Below are 18,856 nucleotides of genomic sequence, written 5' to 3' on the forward strand. Positions count from 1 at the left end.
GCTCAGGCTGTACTCCAGACCCTGTCTGGTAGAAGAGTGCCTTGTCCCCAGTGAAAGGAAGAAGCACGTGTGCACACATACACACAAACACACACACACACACACACACACACACATCCTGTCACAATGAACAGGAAAAGGTCTTACTGTAGCACTATTTGTGACATTAAACAGTATCTGCCTTGGCCAAAGCTGGTTCAAGGAGAAAAGGTTTTCAGTATTTCACTATATTATGACTAAATAAAAAGTGCTTTCAAAAGGTTAATATCTTTTATGACTGAAGCTTGCAGCTCATATTGGACTCCTGGCAGATATGTTCTTAGCATCTTTCAGCTCTTTACTCTGCACACGCCCTCTAAATCGAGAATCAGTACTTACTCATGAAAGATGGATAGGCCACCACTTTGAGGTTAAGCATTTAGCAAATTAGTTTTCAGGGGGAAAAAAAATCTTCATTTATTATTACAAATCATAGGTCAAGCAGCTGTTTCATTCCCATTAAAACCCACTGATACCATTACACCAATGTTGTCATTATATTAATGGAAAATGATAAATTAGACTTAATTAATTGCACTTTGATTGTTGGCAAAACCCAGGAACATGTGTTGGTGGGGGGCCCTGCATAGCAATAATTAACATATTTTTAGGGTGAATCTTTGGCTAAAGGATTAACTCTTTTATTGAGTAATTAAGCAGCAGATTTATATTTCCCCAACATATTGTGGGATAAATAAGGCATTATACAAATCACACCCTCGGCTGTTAGGTTTTCAAATACCTGATGGACAGATGTGCAACAGACAAAAACCCTCAGAGAAGCAGCATTGTAATTAAATTCCAAAATCACTAAATACTTAGCCATCTGACTCTTGCCCGAGTGGCTACAAGCCACTATTCGAAAAATCAACCAATCAGGTGTCACCCAGGCAACAACCCCATATGGCTTTGGGATAATTGTTCAGTTGAAGTTTATAATCTGTTTGCTTCTCTTCTGTACACATCATGCTTTGTCAAGCTATTTCCTGGCTTCAACTGATCGCAGATGTGGCAGCTAGCACATTTCTGAACAAAAATGAGGTATTACCATGAACCTATTTGTGAGAAAAGATTAATTTAATAATATGGGAAGGCTTGTTACATGGACATTTCTAAAGTATGTAATGCGGTTGCCATGTAGAGAACAAAAACTTCTTATGTTATATTGCTGTATAGACTTAATTCTGTCACACAACAAATGTTAGAACATTATTTGGCCTTGCATATGCCTTCGAGTCCAAGAATCAAGGCTAACTCACTACACCCACACTCAAACTGACCTCCAATCTGGCACCACAGAGTATCCCATGAAAAATAGGAAAAGGAAGGAGGGTGGGGGAGGATGGCTTGATGCTTCTGAACATATCTGACTGCTGAAAATCTGGCAGGGCTGAGTTTAAATATTAACAAAGCACACATGGCCCTTCTCTTCTGCCGGAGGTCCCTGATGGAGGGGAGCAGCAGTTCCTCGACTAAGACAAGCAGAGCCTGGTCCAGACATGCTGCAGGGGGTTTACATTTTAATGCCTTTGTTGGTTTTCCAAAATATGCTTCCATCTCATTCTGGATGAGCTCCCACCAGGTTCTCAAAGAGAGGTGGCGCATATCATTTTGAGCTGCTGCTGTGATGCCAATTGCAATAGTTCCACAGTGTGCCATCTGTATAGTTCCCTGGTTAAGCCTCTGAAGTGTTGCTGATTTCCTTCTTTTAGAAGTGAGTACTACCTTCTATGAGGTTTGAATTTTTCACCCCATTCCATTACATATCTTAGAACAGCAGTTTTGTATATGGTTAGAATAACATGTTATAGCAGAGCTGAATTCTCAACTGTGATCGGTGAGAAGGTGTTGATTATTTTTCTATAACAGCTCAGCTCTGATAATAGTGCTGGGCTATATTACAAAATATGGGTTTTTGGTAAAACTTAATCCAGGGGGACTTGTATGCCGGACTCACTTTTTGAGAGAAAGTGAGGGAGTTTAAGGGCAAACAGGAATTTATTTTTCACAAATTCCACAACTTTAAGTGGAACTAAATTGCTTATTACTGTGGTATAAGTGGAATCAAAATTCAGGACACCCTATAACTATTCCATTTGTCACTTATCTCTATATGAACGAGGTCTTACTCATCTGTATATATTCATATTCTTATTCATCTGTACATAAAATGAGGTGTACATGGTGTACATATTACTATTATTATTACTCTTATTCTTATTTTTCTATTCCTTTTTTTTTTTTTAGACATTTTTCTATTCAGTTCCTATGTAATGTATATTTTTATATCTGTTGTGTGTAATTGAGCTGCTGAAATGAGGGAATTTCCCTAGTGTAGGATCAGTACAGTTTATCTTATCTTATCTTAACTAAAGGCTCTGTCATGTTTTATTCCTTACATATTAAACACACAATAAATTAACCAAAAAGGTGTACCATTTTCACTCAAACAATGGCACAAACGGTTCTTTCTGTTCTTTGGCATATGAAACAACCCTAATCTCCTCCCTATGTAATGTTGACATCAAAGAGAAATGCGGGGTGTGGGAAGGTTCCTTCCTTTGCATTGCCACACCTGCCTAACATCACAGTTTAACTGTGGCAATGTTTTTACCACACAAAAACCAAAGATGAGTTCATAGCATGTGAATCATAGCCGCATGTGACCTACGAGAGACCAACTTTACTGTTCAACTTACTTTAGAGCAAATGACCAGTGGAGAAACACTCACTGCTGCATTCTTACTTTAAAAGAATGATGATCTGATCAGAAAATTAAACAAGACTTTACAGAGAGAAGGCTAACAGGAGGCCAAATGGTAAATGAGAAGAGATAATAATTAAAAAGGTTCCACTGGGAAAAATCACTGTTCAAAGCTTTATCAGGAGGAGAATTGTTAGTGCCCAGAAGAATGTTCATGTGATATTGTTACACTTACCACAGTGCAGCAGAGAGGCCAGAACCACCACATGAGAGCCAGAGCAACGAGGAGCAACAGCACCAGAAATATAATGGCCACGATGGTACCATCCGACTGATAAAAGAATAAATTCATTTTAGTGCCATTTCAAATTTCAGGAATGTACATATCTATATATCTTATATTTTGACTCATTCAGTGTCCCTTTTACATATTCACTAATTCCTATTTGATTTTTACTTATCTATTCACTGCTCTTCATTCATATTACTATTTTTACATTTTTGCAATGGCTGTCATAACAATGTGTTTTCCTTTTGAGGATCAATTTTCTCTCTCTCTCTCTCTCTCTCTCTCTCTCTCTCTCTGTGTGTGTGTGTGTGTGTGACACTGTATATTAATTCTGTGAATTAACGCATTTTTGGAAAGTAAATATAAAAAAAGTATGTAATTACACAACTTTTCTTGTTCTCTTCTTAGTTAACATCCTTCAGAATAAAACTTACACAAGTTGATGCAGTGATGGTGAAGGGACTTGTAACAAAGGACTTGCCCCCATTCAAGCTGATGAGAACTTCCATTTTTCTAAGGAAATGCAAAACAAGCGTCAAGGTCTTCCAAATGATTTTACTTTACTTAACATAAAAACAAAACATAAAACAAAGATCTTGGATTTCACTGCAAAAAATGGAAGAAAAAAAGCAGACAAGACATAATTAACAACACAACACATAGAATTTAAATTATTTTATATATATATATATATATATATATATATATATATATATATATATATATATTTACAGTTACAGCAGTTAAGGCATTCATACTTTTTACAATTTGCTACTGCTGTACATTTTCAGTACCATTATCCTTGTTAAATCTTATACAGATTTTTAAAAAGACAAAAAGGAGGATCTCATCACCTATTTACTGAATAAGAAGCTCTACGGTGCATGTAATTAAATACCTAATGATGAACGGCATTGTAATTTCCATATGTCTATTATGCAAGAGACAATAATCATGGAGCTAATGAAAATCAATGAGTACGAAACCAACTGTGTGAATGCCTGAGATCCCTTCCAAGATAAGAAATATGAAAAAGAGTAGGCCATTCTTCTCATTCTGTGCAATGGGTTTGTGTGATCCATCAAGCTGTATCAAAAAATACCACATTGTTGACTAAAATATATCATAATCCAGCTAAGCAGTAATATAATGTACAATAATATAATGTAAAATAGATTGTGCACTTGATGTATTTCAACTTGCTTGAACTTTTTATAATGGCATGGTAATTCATAAATTCATTTACTCCAAAACTTTGGTTTAATGCAGCTTTCAAACAATTTTTAATTGGCTGGCTTTATTATGGCTGTAAATTGCTTCAGCGGCTTGCAGGAATTCTTCAAAAGGTTTGTGCATGTTAACTAGATGCGTTTACTGAATGGAACAGAGGAGAGGCTAATTCAGCTGACATACTCGATACATGCAAATTTTAGGCAGATTGTTAATCAAGCTGGATATGTGGACACTGAATGGGAGAGTAGCTCCAAATATGTCCAATCAAATCCATGGAGACAGAATCTTCTGGCAAATATCTTTCTCAGATGTTTAATCATCCATCTTTCTCCTGCTATCTCAGTATCAGGAACTTCAATTTAAAGAAAGACTGTTAGGTTTGATATATATGCCCTTGAGGGACCTTGGTGTATAAATATCCCTCTGTCAAGCACTAAGAGCTGAAGGAAACCAGGTTGGCATTACTCCAGGTGTCTACATTGCGTACATTAAAGATGACCATGTATCAGGTCAATGGTCTATTCTTATCTGTGCTACCATTGTGGACAGGCGTGACAGAGTCATGGCTTTTATTTCATATTGTGATAGTTTTGGAACAAGGTTGTGGTAGAAAAAGCTAGTTTTAAAATAAGCAATGGAAGCACCAAGAACCTTTATTTTAAAGCAAATAATCAGAATTGAATTGAACAAATTTCTGCAAAAATAGCCTATGGCATACAAACGGGAAAGTTTAAGGATTATGGAGTGTAAAGATTATGGAATTGATAATCGCTGTATTGAAGATACTGCTAAACAGAAACGCGTGCGGGCCACAGTGAACTTGTTTCCCACTCAAAGACGCAAAGAAAAAGACAAAAATTTGAGACCCTTTTGGGGCTAGTTAGAGATGCAGTTGGGATGGAAATTTTGCTGAGACCTGGCAACCCTGATTGTGGAACTACCGCCAGACTCACTGCCAGTTTCTCATCCTCTCAGTCCTGCATTACAAGGGCCCTAAAAATCGCACGAGTCCCTAGCTATACACTACTTTATTAACAGTAGTTTTGTTGGGTTCGAGATACAGTTCAGCTGAACATGTTTAATTGTTTAAGATGAATTGTTAAAGTTCTGTTTGGGTCTATATGAACCATTTTAAACTCTTTAGTAAAACGGTGTAAACAAAAATATTTGAATTTAAAATATTTAAATTGTAGTCTTGAGAGAGAGAGAACGAGAGAGAGAGAGAGAGAGAGAGAGAGAGAGAGAGAGAGAGAGAGAGGCAGACAGGGACTGCTCCTATACTTGAAGATGCAGGTGGTATGTGAATACGCTTGTCAGGGCATGGTGAATTATTTAAATTGGAGCATAGAAAAGGGAATCGCTGCATCTGTCGCACATCCTTTTAAAGCCCTCTGCCAGATGTGTTTACTCGCCGCCCATAGCAGCTAACTACTTAATGGGGCATAGTCACAAGCCAAGAGTTAATTAAGCAAACCCTTTAAATAGTGATCACATACAGAGGTTTCAGTGTTATAACATGCTGCATTATAGGCACAAGTCTCAGCATAAGCTCTCAGGTTCAGTTCCACATTAACGACATGGGACTCCTACTCAGTGTCAGGTGGTATAATGGATGTATAATGGCAGAGAAGGAGAATATTTAATGAGCAATATTAAATTTTCTTGTGCATTCAAGAGTCCAGACAAACATGTCATTTGTTGGAAAGATGTCCCCATGACAAACAAAACATAGTCCAGCTTATTAAGTAATACTCCCACTACACCCGCATCATTCATTTCTACCATCCCCTTTTGAATACTCACTGTCCAGCATACTGAAGCATTGGCGCAGGACAGAGCACATAGTCATCTCGCACTGTGGTTGATTTCTCAGCTGGAAAAAAAATAAAGAAAATTTATTGTCTGCTGGTGCTATATTACACCCCCAAACTAGCTGGAGAATAACCTCAATCTCATATGTATAACACTACACTATTTGTCACTGTAACCAAGTTCACTAAAACTGCTGACGTAATCAGTGCAGGCCAAAGACCAGTGCCAGGACATGTGTGGGTTTTTTCCTAAAAAGTCATTTCTATACACAGTTTAAAACAGAATTGAGTTACTCTTTTGAAGCTTCGAACATCAAAGGTGCACTGCTTTCATGTAAAACCAGGACAGAGACAGATCCATTCAGTATAATGACAGGTGTAGAAATCACTAGTGTAGATGCCCAGGGAAAGCAGATTAAGTATCCAAGCTATTAGTTTTTTATTCTTAGCTGCCAGTTAGACAAGCAGTTTTAACAAGAGACATAAATTAAACTATACTTCCTATTGACTTAATGCACATCACAGTGGTGCAACACATGTAGATGCTGCAACTATAACACATGCTATTAATGGTAGAGTGATTTTAACAGAAGGGCTTTTCAGAATAAGGTAGGGTGACCATTATTCCATGGACATTTAAAGGAATGCTTTGAAAAAAGGAAAATATGGGCAGAGTGAAACTAATTTTATTTAGATATATTTATGTGACGCTAATAGTGTGTCTTTTTCAGTGTATTAAAGTTTGCATTCATAGTAACACTGTTTTGATTGTTTTTGGGCCTTTCAAGTGTCCGTTCAGTTTAGGTGTGAAATACTCAATCATTTAATATTAAGTAATTTATATTGACTCCGTTGTGCATATGTTAGTCTCTCAGACTGAGAATGCTTCATGTTGCACTTGTTAGTTTTTAATGATGCACTAACACGGATGATTGGGATTGTCTGTACTCACTGTAAGTTTGACCATCCACCAGGAAGCTGCAAAGGACTCCGTCTTGGACTCTCCCCTGCATAAATCCATTCCCCTGGAGGACTATGTCAAAAGACTCTGTGGTATATTAACCAGATGAGGACATAATGAGAAGCACACTTGGGAGCTGACCCCACAAAATAGTCACGCACACACATAAACACACGTGCACATCAGTATAAATAGGAAGACTCAAAATACTCACGATTCACACAGACACTGGATGGCTCCACTGTTAAGATCTCTGTGCATGACCGTTTTAGGATCTGCAAGGCAAAAACACCTAGTTCATCATCCACCATCAGGGTAAATAAATACATGCTCTCAATTTATTCTGCACAGTTTTTTTCTTTCAGCACTGCACATCTGAGAGGGCTTTGGCATTGCTCATGCTAAGCACTATATGGATCAATGAAAAGACTGTCACATACACTGCAGTGAAGAAAGAACTATGTCGGCTGTTATGGAAAAATGATATGCCACCACTGGCCATCTTCGGCTCTATTAGCGACTCCAGGCTGACATTACCATATAAAAAGGCCTGTGTGATCCTACAGTCACCTCTCCTATCATCCATATAAATCAACGGAGGACAAACTATGCAAATCTCCATACACGACCGGCAAAAAGACAATATTAACCAAAATATATGGTGTTTGGAACAAGCAGCGCTGGAGATGAGGCTTCAGTCTGAAGTGCTGGGAGAGTATAAAAAGAGCTGATTAAATATGACATATGATAAACAATCCCATCATTAGAGGAGGGAAGTAAACATCATCTATTCTTGATGGAGGATCCTAAAGATACCGCAGTTACTCTATTATCTACAACTCTCCAGTGCGGTATCAGAGGGGTGGTGGAGTTCATTTCTCGAGTTTGACATGTATACAAGTTTAGATGTTGATGAAAGAATTAAGCTGTTTTCACTGCCTGAGGAAAGTCCTGGCAACAAGATGATGTCTCAAATGGAAGTGCTTCTAAATAGGCATAGATAGGTATGATAGGCTGTTGTTTTAGGTGGGGTCATATTTACTGCCTGTAATAAAACAGCAGTGCTCACTAAGAGAGTTCTCTCACTGTTAAAATAAAAACAGATTGCTCCTATCAATAAAACAAGCTGGGCCTGCAAAAGCAACATTCCTAGCTAATAACACCAAAATGATGCACTGAAGCATTTCACATTTACTACTACTTTTATATAGTACAACGGTTCCTTACATATAGCTTTCATTATGCAAAAGTAGATGTACTGTTCAACTGGACATTGGAATATAAATATTAGAGCACCAGCAACATTATTAAATTCATGAGTTGAACAAATATTAAACTCGTTTTTGCAGAAGTCACAGCTAAATCTACTTTAGGCTCTCACAGCAAAGCTGCACAGATGATCTCAAATCCTAGAAATCTGAGCACCGAGCATCATGAGGCCAACTAGTCCAACCTCCAGGATTACTAATCACTGGAGAATGCCTGTTTTGCAAGGCTCATACCTCCCTCTGGCCAAGTGGGCTTAGCCAGTAGTTGATAGGACATGATAGAAGAATGCTTCTTGTTCAATAAATTCAATACTTTATGAAAAAGCAAACACTGCCTTGTTAATTAGATTCTTGACTTGTTTTTCTTGTTTTACTTGATTCTTGACTTGATTCTAAGTCTTGTGTTAGACAAGTTTGCGCAAGTTTGCGCATCTCACCATTAATATATTAGTTACCAAACCAATGTAAAACCAATCAGTCAGAGTTTACTTAACTGTAGCTCTTTAAAAATAAAGCAGGAGAGCACATCGGATAGAACTACCATGCCTTGAGTCACCCCTCTGAACATAATTTAATAATGTTACAAACTGGAATTGAAATGGACTTACGTGGACATTGACTGATTTATTGAAATTTATCAATAAATGTTTACTTTTTCAAATCACCATTAATAATCATTGTCATAATAAAATAATACAATAAAATACTAATCAATTTTTTTTTTCCATTTTGTGAATCCATCCGTTTTCCATACTGTTTATCCAACACAGGGTCGCAGGAGAGCCTGGAGCCTATCCCAGAGAACATGGGGCGCAAGGTGTGTGACACCCTGGATGGGGTAGCAACCCATCGCAGGGCACAATCACACACACACATTCACATACCACAGACAATTTGGAAATGCCTATCAGCCTACAGCCTACAATGCATATCTTTGGACTGGGGGAGGAAACCAGAGTACCTGGAGGAAAGTCCTGAAGCATGGGGAGAACAGGCATACTCCGCGCACTCAGGGCAGAGCCGGGATTCAAACCGCCAGCCCCAGAAGTGTAAGGCAAGTGTGCTAACCTAAGGCCCCTAATTCAGGTTGTGACGTTACAAAATGTGGAAAAATTAAATGCTGGGGGTGGTGGACTGTCAACTTATGCAAGGCACTGTAACTGCTATAAGTGCATTATGTAAAAACTGGGTCAGAGTTATTGTAATCGGTTGTACAGTTCGATAATAGCATCCCACAGCATTTTTAGACCAGTTTTTAGAAACATGTTTCTGAATTTTATTTTAGGAAATATCATTTGTCCAAGTCAGTTTCTGCAAAGAGACAACTGCACTTGACCTATGATATAGTTATAGTAGCGTACATTTTCAGTAGTGGATACTTCTGTAGTTCAAATTCAAAATGGCAAAATCGGCATTATAAATTACATAAGCTGCACAAAATAACTTACCGAATTAACAATTCCTTTGAGAGCCTGGAAGCCATCATTGACTGGGAAGACTTGATTTGTACTATCAGCCACATCAGCCAGCTGTAGGCAGAAACATAGGAAAGTTAAACAGTGACCAGGAATGAACTTTCAGTAACAGAAACACTGGTCATGGCTAAGCTTTTCCGCTCCAATATCTGTCTTTCATCTTATGTCCACACAGGAAGAAAGAGCAGCAATTGTACAAGCTGGTACTCAGCAAAATAACCACATTCAAATGTGCAAGACCAAAGAAGGCCGTGTTAAAAAATATTACGACAAAATCATCTTCTCATGTTTTCAAAGGCATCATACACAAGTAGAATGTCTATGTGATGATGTTGTGTTCATTTTCATTGTCAGTTGTTCATAGCAGGGCTACATTTTGCAGAAGATTTATTTACCTGATCTTTGTCAAAGTCCTTAACACCAACACAATATACACGAGCTCCATACTGCCTTGCTACCTCTGCCTGCAAGAAAAAAACAAGAGAACATGGTATCACATTCTCCTGCATCACCACACTCATTGTCACAGCAATATAAATGACCTTACCTCTTTTACAGTAAGTTCATGGACATATACATCAAGCTTCCCATCTGTCAAAGCAACTATGATGCTTGAAGACTTTTGGGTTTGTTCTTTCATCTGCTCAGTTGCCTGAAGATGAGGACACATAGGAGTGCATCATGTATATATATACTGTACCGTATGTTCATGTAATTTATAATAATGAAGTCATGCAAGACTCACAAAAATATTACAAAGTAAACAGTGAAGTTTCAGAGCCAAGATGTTGAATGTGTGTTAACAAGATCATGTCCCGACATGTCTTGAACATGTCCTGAACACTTGCTTATCGCTTATCTGGAATGTGAGTGAAACTAGTATACTTTAAATTCCAGACATACTGATATGAAATAATCTGTTACATCGAGTGAAAATCATACTTATTCATTTATATTTCAATGATGTATAAGATTTGGGATATACTGTAAATAGGAGGATATGATGTACTGTAATATGATGTAATCATGCCGTACACTACAATTGGCTTGCTCAGGACTTAAACGCAGTCCTGCGAATATGTTCCACAAATATGTTCATTTGCATTGTATTGGATACAGTTATACAGGTGTAGAACATATTTCCAGTCCAACATCCACAGCATCTACAGTACACAAGCATTCATGAGTCTAGTGGGTAAATATTCTTGTTTACCTTTATAATTCCTTCATGCATATATGTTTCACCTGAAGGTGTAACTTTACTCAGTTTCTCTAGGCCTTCCTCAATCTTTGCTCTGGAATGCAATAACGTATAAAGGCAATGGTTAATTGGGAGCTGAATTTGCAGGGTAAAATGCTAAATTTGCAGGGTAAAATGCTGAATTTCATAATACTTCCTGGCTATTATGATTCAGTGATATTGCTATTCTCTATTTAAAAAACATTTTAGAACAGTTATAGCACATTTGGCTTCTTTAAATCTATACAACATAGACTATAATACTTCGAATAGTATTTCTAGCACAACTGTACCTGTCTCCAGTGAGTGGCAAAATTATTTCTGCGTTTGATGAGAAAACAATGAATGAAACCTTCATATTGGGGCTGCAATGGAAAATAAACATAGTTTGTACATAATACTTAATTTAAACAAAATTCAACTTAACCCTTATGTTCCTCAGGGAAAAAAAGAGCTAAACATATTCTCTGATCTGTAATATATATATAATGGCAAATTAAGTCAAGCACGTAAACTTTCATAGTGTAAAATTTGTTTCTAGTAGTTGTTCATCCATCCATCCATCCATTATCCATACTGCTTATCCTACTCTGGGTCACAGTGGTGCCTGGATGCCCAGAGATCTCAGGGCACAATTGCAGACACATTCACACACTACAGACAATTTGGAAATGCCAATCAGCCTACAAAGCAGGTCTTTGGACTTGGGGAGGAAACCAGAGTACCTTGAGGAAACCCCTGAAGCATGGGGAGAAACTCTGTGCACATAGGGCAAAGGCGGAATTTGTAGCCCCAACCCCGGAGGTGCGAGGAAAAATTGCTAACCTCTAAGCCACCTTGCTTATAGTAATAGTCATTTAGTCAATTAATATTGCTCCACTTCAAAGTGACCCAAATAGAACAGAATGGTTCAAATCATTTATAAGAAATGTATTCCTATACATTGCCTAACACTTAGTTAATTCAATAATTATATAATTATTTAAATAGTGTTCCTAAAAATAATGCCAGCCCTTAGTCTTCTGCCATGTCAACATCTAAACACAGCTTAAGATCTCAACAGAGTCATGCTATGAATAAGATGCCGGTATGGCCGTCTAATAAAAAGATGTGACATAGTTGTAAAAAATTCCCTCAGGGGGAAGTAAGTGATTAATGAAAACCATGCTGAGTGACTCACCCTGCACTCAGCACATCCAAAATACATGACTGCTTTTTATATATGTGGCGCCTCATAAATAAAACCCACAACTTTATTTTGCAACATTCTGGTGTATTATATGTTCCTTAAATCATTTTTATATGTGATGTATTTCCCTACATAAGAACTAGACAAGAATAAACAATAGCATTTTGCATACAAACTACTGATTATTAACCTAGCTCGTCAAGCAGTTGGTCTTTCTGTCAACCTTCTGTCACTAAAGCTAATACAGCACCGAAACATGTTGGGTTGCAGACCTCACAGCTAGTCAGGTCTCAGGACTCATGAGCATAAGGAGAGGTGCCGCTTTTTCGCACTTCACTGACACATTCAACCTGCAATCATCCCCCACATGAGATTATTCATGAAAATAGAGCCAATATGCTCAAATAGGCAACCTCTAGTGACAAAAAATGTCAATCATCATTTTCAATATTTTAGTGCATGATTAAGTCATGGACAATGAGGAAGGCTGGTGAATGTACTGTTAAGTGAAGCAAGTTCAAGGTTGCATCACCGAGTTCAGACTTCAAGCTCTCACGGCAGAATTGTTGAGACTTATCCTACAATACTGAGGCAACTAGGGATCTCCTAGCAAATCCTCTTTGGACTAATGATTTAATTAACGTTTGATACAGCTGGTCTATCTAACACTGAACAAAGAAACAACAAGAGAGAGAGCATGAACAGGAAAAGGGCCAGCAGATTCCACATGGTGCAACAGAAGAGTGTCAAAGTCAAGAGCAGACTGTGCTGGTCTACTCTCGCACGCCATTCCTTAAAGTACATTCTCTGCCTCTCCTCCCGTTATGTGTGAGGGATAAGTGTGGCGTTGGAAGGTTTTGGTGCAAATGGCCATTCTCGCAGCCCAGAAGACTGAGCCTCTCTGCCACCCACTCCCACCTGCTCCCTTTGCTATTTTCTCAAGCAGACTGCTTTCTTCTGGCTAGGTCGCTACCGTCTGTACTGGCACATACATTGAGTCAACGTTACGTAAGTTCAACATTCATCAGGGCTTTTTTTTTTGTTTATTCCATATCTGAAATCCCCCTCCCCCTTTCAGAATCATTTCCAAGCCGGATGTGTGGTAAGATGAACTGAATTGTGCACTCTGTTTCACAGTATAAGGCACTATAATTAATTAATCTTGCATATACTTTCAATATTTCTTATGGAAAAAATAAAGGACTTCTTACCTCACAAAGCGGTCTACGAGATTTCTCACGAACTCATAGATCTGAACCCAATTTTTCGAGACACTTCCCGACCTGTAATAAAGAGGATAAAAACACAAAGTCAACGGAGGTCACAGAAATATTGGTTATAAGTATATTTATAAGTAAGGTGTTATGCCACCATGAGCCACCAGAACAGCTTCAGTTCATCTTGTCATATATTCTGCAAGTCTCTAGACCTGTATTGGGAGCATGAACACCAGGAATTGTAACCCGTCTGTATATTTAAGCAAAAATAAAACGGAACATTGTGGTTTTTTGATGTGGTTGTTTTAGTGTGCTTGCTGACTCAGTCAAGTTTTATTTGCTAATTCTTTTAAACAGAAGTTCAAATTCATGTGGCTTTACTGTCATTTCAACCAGCTGGTATAGTACACAGTGAAACGAAACAACGTTCCTCTAGGAGCATGGTGCTACATAAAACAAGACACTAACCACATGAGACAACATAGAACTAAATAAGATCTACACATATTTACATAAAGTGCACATACAAGCGTGTGCTAACAAAACAGGACCGTACAGTACTATTAAAACAGGACAATAGGCACAGTAAGTGACAGTGTAGCGCCGAACAGTACACTGTTTTAGTGTGGAAGTGTCCAATATAGCATGTAGTGCAAAAGATATGTGCCAAGGAGTAACATTATAATTTAAAAATGGTATAAATGTAAACATAACATGCTATAACCGAGCATTCAGCAGATTAGCTAATACCAAATATGGACATAGCAGTTATTGCAGAAGCAGCCAGGTAAAGTGTATAATAGTGACAAGAAATCACTGGAAATAAATAGAAAAAAAAAACAACAATGAAAATAAATATGATTCATACAAACAGGATAGTTGTCTCACCAGTGGAAATTCCATCATGGCAACATTAGTGCTGAATAGTAACTCTGAATTACTGTATCTACCTCTCAAAAACAAAAAGCAGAAACAACTACTGTATTGTTATTTAAGGATCAAGCCATATTCCGGTACAAAAGTAAGAAGAAAAAAAATAATAAAAACTGCACATTTTATGTGGGTTAATTGTTCAAATCAAATTACATCACAGCAGGCCTGCAACACTAAAGTGTTCATAAAACAGTGTCAATCTATGAGTTTAGTCATAAACTGAGGCTATCATTAGCATTATGGAGAAGCTTGGTCTGTATCTTCACTTCATAAGCAGAGCAAAGACCCAGACATCAAGGAAATTACAAGATGCTAACACAGATTTGTGTTAGCATCTTGTAATTTCCTTGATGTCTGGGTGGTGGCCAACCAGCATTTCTTAAAAGATAAGGAAATAAAGATAATCATGACCCTAAACAAACAAGAGCATAAAGAATTCCCCAAAACTGTTTCTGTTCAAAGGAGTTTCTGCAGACTGAACATATGTAGTAGTAGGAGTAGTTCAAGGCAACTGGATTTATGTCAGAATTTTGAACACTTTTCGACAAAAACCCTTGGATTTTCTACTACTAGACATTTCAAGTAACCTGGCTGGCAGGAAACTTAACACCTTAATAAGCAGCATCCCTTCTCTTTCACAACAGCTTTGTATACTTGGTTAAAATTACTACAATGTTCTAGGGCCCAATAATAAAGAAATATGCACAAGTTGCTTTTAGGGAGAAATTGATAGAAAATGAAAAGCTGTTACATCTCTGCAAACTGCTGAATCTGGATAAATCTTGTCAGACCAGTTATTATAGTTATTGCAGTGAGCTATGTTTAGTACTGAGCTAAAGACCTCAAAGAGTAGCACTGAATTTGTTTGGCTGTTTGTTTGTTTGTGCTACAACTGGAATAGTATTAAGGAGGTTGAATGGATTCGTTACAGTTGTTCTTAACCTTTAATAGACTCAGGATAAGGCAGACAATTTCCTGTTATATTTCTCTTGAAAAAACAACAATAACAACACTGTTTTAAAAATTTTGGCAAATATCATAGTTTTTCATGATGCAATTACATCTAGCCTAAGGCAGTAGTCTTCAAAGTGGTGTCCATGAAGCATAAGAAGCAGGAAGCCCAGATTTTTTTTTTTTTAAATTACCACTTACTGTTATCAAATATCACTATACAGGGAGTCCCAAAAGTCTCCACTCATAGACACTTTATAAATAAACATTTTGTTACAAAATGTCTTCCAAAATGTTTCATACTCAGTTTACTATATATATATATATATATATATATATATATATATATATATATATATATATATATATATATATTTTTTTTTTTTTTTTTTTTTTTTTTTTTTTTCCAGATAGCCTTTAAGAGTGCCTTTGACAAAAGAAGAACGTATTGTAATCATTCTAATGCTGGATCAGGAAGCTGTCGCAAGGTTGTGATGGACTGTAACAGGAAACATGGCAAGCACATCACACCGACACTGTTGCCAAACATATTAACAAATTCCAAAAAACTAGAAGTTTTGTGGACCAACATCCACGAACATCCACGAACATCCACTGACAAAGGTACAACCGACGTAGTGCTGGCAAACACAGTCCCCCATATATGGAGTCTTTTGGGACACCCTGTACTTATCATTAAGTTCGTATAGTTATTAGCCTTCTTAACTGGTTATTTGAATCAAAGATGTTTAATAAAAACCTCATGTACCCAAAAACAAATCAGACTATCAGCCTCAATAAGGCCAAATTGGACCTCTGTTGGATTATATTCGTAAAATAAATTCTACTGAGAGGGTCTGTTGGAATTTACTTAGTAGTTAAAAGGGTCCCTGTATGCAAAGAGTTTGAGAACCACTCACTGAAGGCATAACATCAGAGTTGATGCCCAGGTCTCACCCTTGCATCAGTGGACAATCTCAGCCAAATGCTGTATAGTAGATTTATCCCTAAAAACTGCTGCTGTAATCATAAACACTGTCCTGTGCTCATCCCAGGACTCTTATCAACACCTTTCACAAAGTACAGTTTGAATTTACAGTATACAATTGTGGAAGATGGTTATTATCATACTATCCGGTTTCACCCATAGTTCCTCTGAAGAGTTCTTCTTGTTGTCTCAGAGAGTTTTCCTTATTACTGTTGCCTCAGGCTTGCACAATAGGAATATAAATATATAAATTTACATCTGGATTTCTGTAAAGCTCCATGCTTTGTGACAAATATTGTTACAAATCAAACTGAACTGAATAACTTCTCACAGGATATCGTCATACTGGTGTAAACCCTGCAGGGGGGACAGAAACCCTTGTAGAATTTATAATGGTTTTAATGGTTATAATGAGAATTGTATTGGTTTTAACTTAAGGGACTCTGTAATGGTCCCTGTGGGATTCTACTGGTAATCTTTTGCCTTCTACTTGTGGCATGTTATGCCTAGTGGATACCATTAAGGACCAAATATGGTAATGGTTTTAATGGTTAGTTGACGGTTTGTAATGGTATTTGTAGTGGAAACCATTCGAATTTCTGTGATTGTTTCAAAAAAAAAATTTCCAGCAAGAACGTTTACTCTTACAGGTTCTTCAAAAACAAACCGTTAGTTTGTAAGTGACACGTTTAAACAGTTTGTAAGTGACACGTTTGAACAGTTTGTAAGTGACACGTTTGAACAGAAAACAGCTCTGTAAGAAAGACATCAACAATAACTTATGAAGTGTGCAGAACTCGTCAACTAACCTGTCCAACACGAAGTAGAGGTCGTAAGCTCCATGACAGGATGGAGCCGTTTCTGCTCTGAATGATGAAATGAAGCCGAGCAGCAGAAGCGCAGTGGCGGCCGCAGTGAAGTGTTTCTCTACGCAAAAAGTTTTCTTTGACATTATTTGACGCTATTGCGAGTTTTTGGTCACTATGAATAGTCTATCATAAAAAAAATATATCTTTTTAAAAAAAATTAAAATTAAAATACACCAGACCGTGCCGTCAATGCAGTGAACAGAGTGACAAGTGAAGAAGAACAATAGCGCCTCGGTTACATGTACTGCTCTGGCGCAACATGCCCCAAGTGTTATGAAACAAAGTTATAAAATCCTTCCTGTAGATGAATAAGCATAACAACGTCATTAACGTGATTTCTCCATCCTTCCGTGTTTACCCTTCGTACGGTTTCATCAAGTGATAGACAAACTTCTGACGAGCTGGCATGCAAAACTTTTTACTTCTGAGGAAAGTCAGACCTGTAATGCGCATGTGCAGACAGATGTTGGAAGGAAGGATTAGGGTGGTGCACTCAACAGCTGGAGGATGTGGGAGGGGGGAAAAAACGGTAAACTTGCTCGCCTAAAACGAACGTTATGAATAATAAGTTTACATTTGTTTACAGTGAATTACTCCGTAAAAAATATCTTCATTTAACCCGAAAACTGTTCAGTTAGGTCGCTAATAAGGTGCATGCTGACGCAAATTAAGTCTCTCGTGCAGTCTGAGAGCAGGAAATGCTGGAATGGGTTTGAAAAAAAGAAAAAAGAAAAAAGGCAGAACTGAGAAAGAATGGACATAATTTAAGTCAATATGTCAGATTGGTGTTTGAATTGAAATTTACATTGAATCATTTCGAACATAATAAAGTCTTGGAAGTCAGTGGTGTTAAAGAAGACCTCACAGTCCTCAGCTAAATATGTTGATAGTAGACAAGTCATTTTTTTCTAGTAAATAAATAGAAGATACTCGCTTATAATCCCACCTCCGCCCTGTGTGCGTGGAGTTTGCATGTTCTCCCCATACTTCAGGGGTTTCTTCTGGGTACTCTGGTTTCCTCACTCAGTCCCAAAGACATGCGTTGTAGGCTGATTGGCATTTCCAAGTTATTCATAGCTTGTGAATGTGCGTGCGATTGTGCCCTGCGATGGGTTGGCACCCCGTCCAGGGTGTCCCCTTCCTTCTGGCCCGAGTTCCCTAGGATAGGCTCCAGGCTCCCCCGCAACACTGTGTAGGATAAGCGGTATGGAAAATGGATGAATTGATGGATAATCACTTGTTTGCTATCAGCATAGATGAGAAAGTGATGGGAAAGCAATGCTTCTGTAGGCTCCTCAGAGTCATAGCACTACATTATCTAACAGATTTTTTTATTTTTTTATCAAAAGTTAACTCAAAGTAGCCATATTAAGTATACAATAAACATAGCATACTGCTTCTTTTAGTTAGCTAATTTACTTGTCATCGTGTTATATTTTAAAATCTGATTTTCACACTGCTGTTTTTCTTTCTTTTTTCTTTTTTGTACATTGTCTTTTTTTATTATTAAACTTGTGTCCTTCCTTTTCCTGTTTTGCATTATGTGACTGACATACACTTATTTTGTCCTGTTCGTTATGTATGTTGTACTTTTTATGTATTTATTTTATTGTTTTTCTATGTAGTTGACTTATTTTGTTTTTAGCTTTTAGCATTCGCATTCTTAGACAAACCTAGGTGAAATTATTG

The 18,856-nt window shown here is 37.5% G+C and overlaps 1 protein-coding gene across 1 annotated transcript in view; it reads right to left on the reverse strand.

Annotated features, from left to right (window-relative positions):
• The window catches only part of antxr2a (ANTXR cell adhesion molecule 2a), a 49,271-nt gene extending 31,136 nt beyond the window's left edge, over nucleotides 1-18,135 (reverse strand). The window contains exons 1-12 of the mRNA XM_053654007.1: nucleotides 17,108-18,135; nucleotides 13,421-13,492; nucleotides 11,314-11,385; nucleotides 10,994-11,075; nucleotides 10,328-10,432; nucleotides 10,176-10,244; nucleotides 9,754-9,834; nucleotides 7,252-7,312; nucleotides 7,029-7,124; nucleotides 6,069-6,138; nucleotides 3,467-3,545; nucleotides 2,979-3,074 (exon numbers count right to left, since the gene is read on the reverse strand). Of these exons, the coding sequence (XP_053509982.1) occupies nucleotides 2,979-3,074; nucleotides 3,467-3,545; nucleotides 6,069-6,138; nucleotides 7,029-7,124; nucleotides 7,252-7,312; nucleotides 9,754-9,834; nucleotides 10,176-10,244; nucleotides 10,328-10,432; nucleotides 10,994-11,075; nucleotides 11,314-11,385; nucleotides 13,421-13,492; nucleotides 17,108-17,250 (1,026 nt within the window). The 5' untranslated portion in view covers nucleotides 17,251-18,135. The remainder of the gene's footprint in view (nucleotides 1-2,978; nucleotides 3,075-3,466; nucleotides 3,546-6,068; nucleotides 6,139-7,028; nucleotides 7,125-7,251; nucleotides 7,313-9,753; nucleotides 9,835-10,175; nucleotides 10,245-10,327; nucleotides 10,433-10,993; nucleotides 11,076-11,313; nucleotides 11,386-13,420; nucleotides 13,493-17,107) is intronic.
• Between the last annotated feature and the right edge of the window lie 721 nt (nucleotides 18,136-18,856).

Source organism: Ictalurus furcatus, chromosome 22 (genome assembly GCF_023375685.1).
Source record: "Ictalurus furcatus strain D&B chromosome 22, Billie_1.0, whole genome shotgun sequence".
NCBI classification, from domain to species: domain Eukaryota; kingdom Metazoa; phylum Chordata; class Actinopteri; order Siluriformes; family Ictaluridae; genus Ictalurus; species Ictalurus furcatus.